The sequence below is a fragment of the Nestor notabilis genome, unplaced genomic scaffold, assembly GCF_000696875.1.
Source record: "Nestor notabilis isolate BGI_N333 unplaced genomic scaffold, ASM69687v1 scaffold1938, whole genome shotgun sequence".
NCBI lineage: Eukaryota > Metazoa > Chordata > Aves > Psittaciformes > Psittacidae > Nestor > Nestor notabilis.
The window spans coordinates 1-8197 of NW_009940354.1; the positions used below are offsets into that span (position 1 = coordinate 1).

At 44.6% G+C, this 8197-nt stretch overlaps 1 protein-coding gene across 1 annotated transcript; it reads left to right on the forward strand.

Annotated features, from left to right (window-relative positions):
* Positions 1–433: 433 nt before the first annotated feature.
* On the forward strand, positions 434–7718 carry LOC104410197 (aldose reductase-like; the record flags this gene model as incomplete). The annotated part of the gene is given in 10 exon segments (XM_010020293.1): positions 434–472; positions 474–620; positions 1879–1995; positions 3834–3911; positions 4572–4694; positions 5195–5295; positions 5447–5528; positions 6018–6101; positions 6829–6911; positions 7656–7718. Coding segments are annotated over 10 exon segments (897 nt in total), but the record flags the coding sequence as incomplete, so codon positions are not given.
* Positions 7719–8197: the final 479 nt, after the last annotated feature.

The window sequence follows — 8197 nt, forward strand, 5'->3', positions numbered from 1 at the left end:
GCTCCGTTCCCGCTGCCCCTCGCAGCAGCCCGAGCTTCTGCGCCGCGGTAGAGCTATGCCCGGAGACGTGGGTCACCGGGGCCTGGGCTGAGGCCCCTCCCGCAGGGTTAAGTCCCGGCTGAAGGTGCCAGGGGGTGTTCTGTGAGGGGCGGTGCGTGGTGAGGAGGTCTTGGCCTGGCCGTGGACCTGGTGTTAAGGGCTCAGCTCCGCAAAGGCCCTCTAGAGCCCTGCCGGGAACTAGGGTGCCAGGGGAATAGTGGGAGCCTGGTTTTAGGCTCGGGGGGGGTGTGCTTGTGATGTGTGCAGACCCGAGATAGCTTTATGGAAAAGCTCCTCTTAAAGCTGCGCTGTGTGTTTATCCACCCTCTGGCTACCTAAGGAGCAGCACGTAAGAATCCCAAATCCAGACATATCATACCTTTTCTCTCTTCAGTCCCCCCCAGGTCAGGTGCAGGTTGCAGTGATGGCTGCTATTGATGCTGGGTACAACTATTGATGCTGGGTACCGCCACTTTGACTGTGCCTACGTGTACCAGAATGAGAAGGAAATTGGGGAGGGGATCCAGCAGAAAATCAAGGAAGGTGTTGTGAAGCGAGACGACCTCTTTATTGTCAGTAAGGTAAAGATCAGATGGTCTTGGACTCTGAATGTTTACAGTAGGAAACTAAAGTAGTATTGCTGTAGCATTGGAGAACCTTGTAATGTAAATGAGATCAATCCTGATACTTTCTTTTTTCCCTCTATCAGCACAGACGTAGAGTTTGATTATTTCCTGTTTGATTATTTCCACTGATGGTAATTTTTATTGTTGTAGCTGTTGAATAGGATGAGTGAGTTCCTTGAGGCTTGAGCAGGGAGAAGAATCGCCCTCATCTGAACTATCTGGTGGTAGATTCTTCCCCAGTCAATCCTGTAACACTGAAGGAAGTAAAGGTTCTGATTTCCCCCCAACATCTTGGCACTCTGCTGAGGAGACCTAGAAGTGCCAGGGGATGGATGAGGAGAAGCCATCTGCAGAGCAAGTGGTGCAGAAGGAGGGATGCAGGAAAAGGGACAGTGGGCCAGGTAGCACCAAGCAAGGTAGAAACCTGTGATGCAGGCATCCAAGATCATTCAATGTCATGGCCTGATACAGAGGAGAACCAGTTTCACAATGGCATCTCCATGACAACTAAAGCACAGCAGAGGAGGTGAGCCTGGCAGTGCCTGCTGCTTGTTCTAGCAGCTGGGCTTGCACCCTGTCCAAGGGGTGTCTCTACTGTGTGAGGAAGATGAGGTTCTGGGCACCCTGTAATCTGCTCAAGGGGCAGTGTAATCTGCTCAGCGTATGTCCCAAGGAAGGTATTATTGGTGGGTTCTATTTCTCTTGGTTACTAAGGAAAACAGGTTATTTAACTGAATTCTGAAGTTGCTTCTTAACTTGGTAAAAGTAGGTGCCAACTACTTCTTTCATAGAATCAAAGAATAGTTTGGGTTGGAAGGGACCTTTAAAGCTCTTTGGCTTGTCTTATATTTCTGAGGCTTTGCCTTCTACATTCAGTGCAGGGGGTTTATGCATGGTCAGGAATGACAGACATGTCTTCATTTAAAAGCTGCCTATTGCAAAGGCAGCCCCTGTGTAAAAGGGATAGCACAAATTCTTACCTAATGAGAGCAGAGGATGTTGCCTGTTATGCCTGCTCAAGCATATGTGCTGCCACTGCACATAGTGCCTTCAGTGTCGTGGGCCAGGGCCATCAGTGAGGAAGCCTGATCTCAAGAGCTCTAGGATGGCCTCATTCCACATGGACTTCCAAAGAAGATGGATGCAGGAGATTGTCCAAGAGCTTTAACCCAGGAGGTCACAGTGTGCCTTGTTTGTTTGGGTTTTTCTCTAGCTGTGGTGCACGTTTCATGACAAACCTCTGGTGAAGGGAGCCTGCCAGAAGACTCTTGATGACCTGAAACTGGATTACCTGGATCTCTACCTCATCCACTGGCCTCTTGGATTGAAGGTACAGTATCAGCAATGCCCTTGGCTTTTTTCTTGTGACTGCAGCTTTGGGGGAGCTATATGGCTTTACAGCCCAACAATTACTGTTGCTGATAAAGATGATCATGTGTCTGCTGTATGCACCAGCACTGCTCTGGTGCTTAGCTTTACTCTGGGCATGAGAGCCAGGCTGTTGACCTCTGCCCTGAGACTGTAGCTTGCATATCCCTCTGATCATGGGAATGATGGTCTGAGGACTAGGGGCAGATCTCCTAGCTGCAAGCATAAGATAAACTGCTTTCCCTTTGTCCTGGGTTCAGCTACAGCAGTCGTTTTTTCTCCTTCTTAGTAGCTGGTGCAGTGCTGTGTTTTTGGCTTTCAGCCTGGGAACAACACTGATAACCTCGATGTTCTTAGTTGTTGCTCAGTAATGTTTCCTCTGACCAAGGGTTTTCTCAGTCTCATGCTCTGCCGGGGAGGAGGGGAAGCCAGGAGGAAGCAGAGACAGGACACCTGACCCAAACTGGCCAAAGGGGTATTCCATACCACAGCACGTCATGCCCAGTATAGAAACTGGGGGGAGTTACCCGGAAGGCCCAGATCACTGCTCGGGTCGGGCTGGGTATGGGTTGGCGGGGGGGGAGCGGTTGTGTCCTCTCCCCTTGTTATTTCCCTTATTATTATTGGTGGTAGCAGTAGTGGTTTGTATTATACCTTAGTTACTGGACTGCTCTTATCTCAACCTGTGGGAGTTACATTCCTCTGATTCTCCTCCCCATCCCTCCGGGAGCGGGGGCAGGAAGAGATGGGAGGGGAGTGAGTGAGTGGCTGCGTGGTTCCAGGTTACCAGCTGGGCTTCAACCATGACACCCTTTGTCTTATGAATCTTAGGAGCATACATATGACTGTATGCTCATCTCAAAATTACTCCTTGCAGGAAGGAAGACTGCACTTTGCTGTCAGAAATTTTCTGTGTTACAGAATCATAGAGCAAGAGAAAATATTTCTGGTTTCCATTTCTCTTTTATCACCAAGTACTTAACACAGCACAGATTGAGCTAACCTTGCCTGTAGGAGCCTTAGCATTGTTCCACAGAGACAGGAATTTAAAAGATGAAACCTCTTGGGGGCCTAAACTCTTTCACAGATTGGTGAAGGAGCTAATGTCTCTGACTGTTTCTGGTCTTAGTCTTCCTGTCCTGCTACAGTCTGATCAGTCTCTTGTGAGATGCTCATCTTTATTTCATACTCTAGTCTAGTATTACATTAACAAAGAAATGAAACCATCTCATGGTGACAGTAGCAAACTGCTTTTAAATGCAGTTCAAACATGGTGTCTTTTCATAACCTGTACACAAGGACTGTACTAATTTTCATATATTTCCTAGTAAATTTCCTAGCATTAGCAGATTTACACTGAACTTTGTTGTGGAAGAACTGTTACTGCACATAATACCTCTTTTCAACAGATTTGGTGGTGTGTAGACCAAAGCTACATGTTCCCAGTACCTGGCTAGGTCCCCTGATGCCCTTCTAGGGAAAAAAAAATAAACCCAGTTCTTCCTCACATGAAGTGAAGATGTGTAAGACTGGAGGCTAGAATTCTAAGTGGTTTGTTTCCGTGTAGGTGTTTGGGTGAGGCATCCTTTTGAAGGGCCTAGCAGGAAAACCTGTCTTTATGGGAATGGTCACTGGCAAAAATACTTTTAACTTCCTCTTTGTCCTCAAGGAATAACTGACAGTAGACGATAATAAGGGTTCTTGCCTGCACTAGAAGTTTAAGCTGTTGTGGTTGTGAGCTTTCATGGTATTAAGTGAACCTCTCAACAGATTCTCAAGCATTTTCTTTGTCACTGGCAGGCAGGAGAGGAGCTGCTTCCTACAGATGACAAAGGCATGTCTATACCGAGCAACACAGATATTCTACAGACATGGGAGGTAAGTTCAGCCATAGTAGAAGAGTCATGTCTTCTGTCCTGAGCAGTGGTGTTAGCTTCAGCAGTCACAGAATGGCTCATGCATGCATGCAAAATTGAGCATTAATTAATTGGGAAAGATTCACATAAGTATGTGGTAGCTTTTAAAAATGTGCGTGCTTAGTGGAGCTGTTATTTCTGTTCACTGTGGGTTCACATCTCAGGTCACTGAGCTGCACAGTCATTTTCAGTGGAGCCGCAGGCCAGACTGAGCTTAGCAAAAGTTACTTACTTGACCATAAGTGTATGATTTTTCTTCACCACAGTTCTCATGCAGTTCTTGAACTGCTTGAGCAGATGTTCTTGGAAATAGACACTTAGGCTATGATCCTGCCATCCTCCTAGAGCATAGCCCTCTAGTGCTGTGACAGTAGTAGAGTTAAGTCATCTTTTCCTTGTGAACTTGGTGAATTTCAGTCTCATCAATAATTTGGGGCTTTGGTGTGATAGAAGAATAGCACAGATACTACCAGTACCCACTTTTCTCTGTGAGAATCAAAAACCTGCTAAGTCTGAACAGTTAGGTTTTACTTCCAGTGAAGAGAAAAAAGACCCATCAGGAAGAATGTATTCAGGTCATGTCTTGTGCACTGGATGCTGACTTTGTTCCTCTTTCTGTTAGGCCATGGAAGAGCTGGTGGATGCTGGTCTGGTAAAAGCCATTGGAATCTCCAACTTTAACCGTGAGCAGATTGAAAGAATCTTGAACAAGCCAGGGCTGAAATACAAGCCTGCAAATAACCAGGTAAGATGCAGAGTGACTGCAGGTAGTTTCCAGGGATTATAAAGATCTGGTTACAGTTGAATAAAGGAGATGGAAAAGGGGAGAAAAAAGTAGACACAGCGTGTTCTCTAAATCCCAATCTATGGATACTTCTCAATACAAAAAGGACAAGAGTATTTCCTTTTTGTCTTGTCTTGTTGAACCATTCTCTTCAGAAATTCTGGAGTATTTTCCCATGAAGCATTCTCTCTGGGAGGATAAAGAATCCAGACACAAGCTAACGTTCTGACTGTAATCAATGATTTCTAGAAAGCCTCTCAGAACAAAATCAAAAAAGCTCATAAGGACTCAACATAAAAGTTTGGTGCCCTGTAGAATTATAGTCTTGTCACACAGATCACATGCATGGGAGGATGAAGGCAGCCTGTAATTAGGAAATTAGGATTCAGAAAGAAACCCTCTGGAGCATTGGAACACTACAGTAATTCTACAGCTGTCAATCTCTGCTCCTGTGTTGACAGATTGAAAGTCATCCATACCTTTCCCAGGAGAAACTTATCAACTATTGCCAATCCAAAGGGATCACTGTGACAGCATACTGTCCCCTTGGACGCCCTGACAGGTAATTTCCAAGTGGATTAGCGTGGTTTAAGTTTGAACATTCAGAGTAATTGAATGAGTAATGGCGCAGGCGTGTATATGTTTTAATTACTTGTGCTAGGTAGAATCTTTCTGCAGTGATTCTTTGTTTCTTCCCTTTCTTCTCTGTGTAGGGATAAGCCAGAGATCATTTCCATTCTGGATGACCCCAAGATCAAAGAGATTGCAGCCAAACACAACAAAACCCCAGCACAGGTGGGTAGGTGCTGGACAGTAGGTGCTCCTTCCAGTACCATAGCCATTCAGGAAGGTGTACAGGAAAGCAGAGAGGGTACAGCCTCTATCAGTGTTCCCTGTGAAGTGTGGTGGTCTCTCGTGTTAACAAGCAATGCAAGTTGCCTATTCTATGGCCTACAAGATCTCTACTACTGTCTGTTTGGCCCTCAGCCAGGAAAGTCCTCTTGCAGAGAACTAACACCTTGCATACATGGCTAAAAGCCCAGGTGGGAAGAAAAGGAATTGCCATCCAGTTTTGGGAGAGTCAAAGGCAGCCTTCCATGTGGGCCTCCACCACTTTTGTCTTTACTCTCCAGGAAATGCTACCGAGGCTACAGGGACAGCAATGATTTGAAATACAGCTATGCAGAAGTGGGTATAACTTGGGGAAAATGGCTGTTGGAACAGGATCTGCTTCCTCCAGAGCAGGAACTGTTCTCTCTCTGACTCAGAGGTCTGTTCTTGCAGGTTCTCCTTCGCTTCCAGATCCAGAGAAATGTGATTGTGATTCCCAAGTCTGTCACACCACAGCGCATTGTGGAGAACTCCAAGGTGAGTGATAAGAGACCTGGGTGCTGCCCTTCAGGGATGTCATGGCTTTTTCCTGCAGAGCAAGCAGTGATCCCTTCTCACCCTTTCTAAGGCGGCCTCAGGCTGGAGGACTGGGCTTTTTCTCTGTCTGGAAGCTAGGGCTACAATGAAAACTACAGCTAGAGAAATGATAGAGCACTTGGAAACAGTATGCTGATAACCTTATCAGTCACCTTACATACTGTCTCCTGTTCTGTAACTTGTGGATGAAATAGCAGGCAGGGTGTGCTGGAGCCCAGGTTCAGTAACATTTCTGAAAACACAGAGTAGGCAGTGTTAAAGGAAGAGTCCTGGTGTCAATAAACCACACTGCCCCTTTGACTATTAAGTCAGGGGGGTTTCCTGACTTCAATATTTCAGAAGTAACGTAGCTGGACTTAATGAAATATGGAAGTCTTCCAGCTATTTCTTTAGAATTGGAGAGAAATAAGCCTTCCACAAATGGAGGCACTCTGCAACACCAAGGTGCTTACCAAACATCTTGGAACAGCTGGCACATGTAACTGCAACTAGAAATCTTTCTTTTATTTCTCTCTGCCAGAGTCTCAAAAATCCAAAGATACTTCTTCTTCCTGTCTCATGAAGCCATAATTTCTAAACAGCACTCCTTCTGATGTCACTTGTTCTTTCATCTTGTGAAGCTTGCCTCATTTGTTCAAAGAGGTGACTTCCAGGTGTTTCTCCTTAGGTGTTTGACTTTGAATTGACTAAAGAGGAGATGGCAACCCTTCTTAGCTTTAACAGGAACTGGAGGATCTGTGAAATGAACATGTAAGTGACACTGCTTGTTTCCTTCAGACTCCTACATTTTGAATAATCTTTAATCTCACAGGTGCTGGTATAGCTGTTTAAACTATTTTGAAATTTGAAATCATTTGGGGGATGGAGCATCAGTTACGTAACCCTTAGTGGCTTTATATTTTTCACTTTATGGGCTAAAGGATAAGGCATACTATGTATTCATTGTGCATTCTTTCTCCAGGAAACATTGTGCCTGGAATTCCCAAAGGAGGGTTCTAGTTGATAAACTCAGTATTTTCCATACTGGGGAAACTAGCTTTAGTCAGTTTTAAACTTATGGTAATTTTTTTCTGTGCATATTATAAACTGATGTCAGCTCTTACATGGGTGGTTGGGGGGAGGTAATGACCATCTATAGTGAAGTACGAAGAACAGCTGCTTGCAGATATGCACCTTGGAAGCCTATAGCAAGACAAGAAGTCTTGGCTGAAAAGCCACAGAAAGGTCTGTTTTCTCTGTAAGCAGTGTGAACTTTTAATACTTTATCTAGGAAGTAACTTGATCCCAGCACTGTTCACTGCCTCAATAATAGGAAAAGACTTGAACTTGTTAGTCATGTATGCCATTCCCATACTAAGTCTCTTAAGTTCATAAGTTACATAATTCAGTTACATAATTCAGAGCCTCCCTTGAAGGTTCTTCTGTACACCCACTGTAGCTCTATAGCATTTATTTCAGCCTTGAGAGTAATCTTTCCTCTTTGTTACCCTTCAGGTGCAAAAATCACAAGGAGTACCCTTTCAATGCAGAATATTGAAGACAGTTTTATCCTGCCCTTCTGGAGTTCTCTCTGGTCTAATGAGCATCTACTGCTGCCTTGAGTTGTCCACTATGTAGCTTTCACACTGTATCTCTCCTGCCAGCAAAGGCATAGTGTATGTATTCAGTGACTTGAGGTGGGTTTTTTTTTTTTTCTTTGGTGGAAAGAAATGGTAAAATCGTTCTCAAGAACAAAATATGGGCCATAATAATTCCCTAATCAGTAGATGCGTGTCTCTGCGTGGCTGAAATAGCAAAGCAGAAAACACAAAGAATGAACTAGCAACTGAATTATTTTTTCTTGTCTTGGATCACCACCACTTAAGGCTGCAGGGTAAAGAATCGTAGTTAGGAGAGATTTCCATACCTACAGATGCATAACAACTCATACTGGGCCTTGTTTCTTTCACATTCTTTTACAGACTGAATCTGAACAGAGATTAGTGTTTAACTTTATTCTTATATATTCTTTATTCAAAAATAAAAAGATGTTTAGA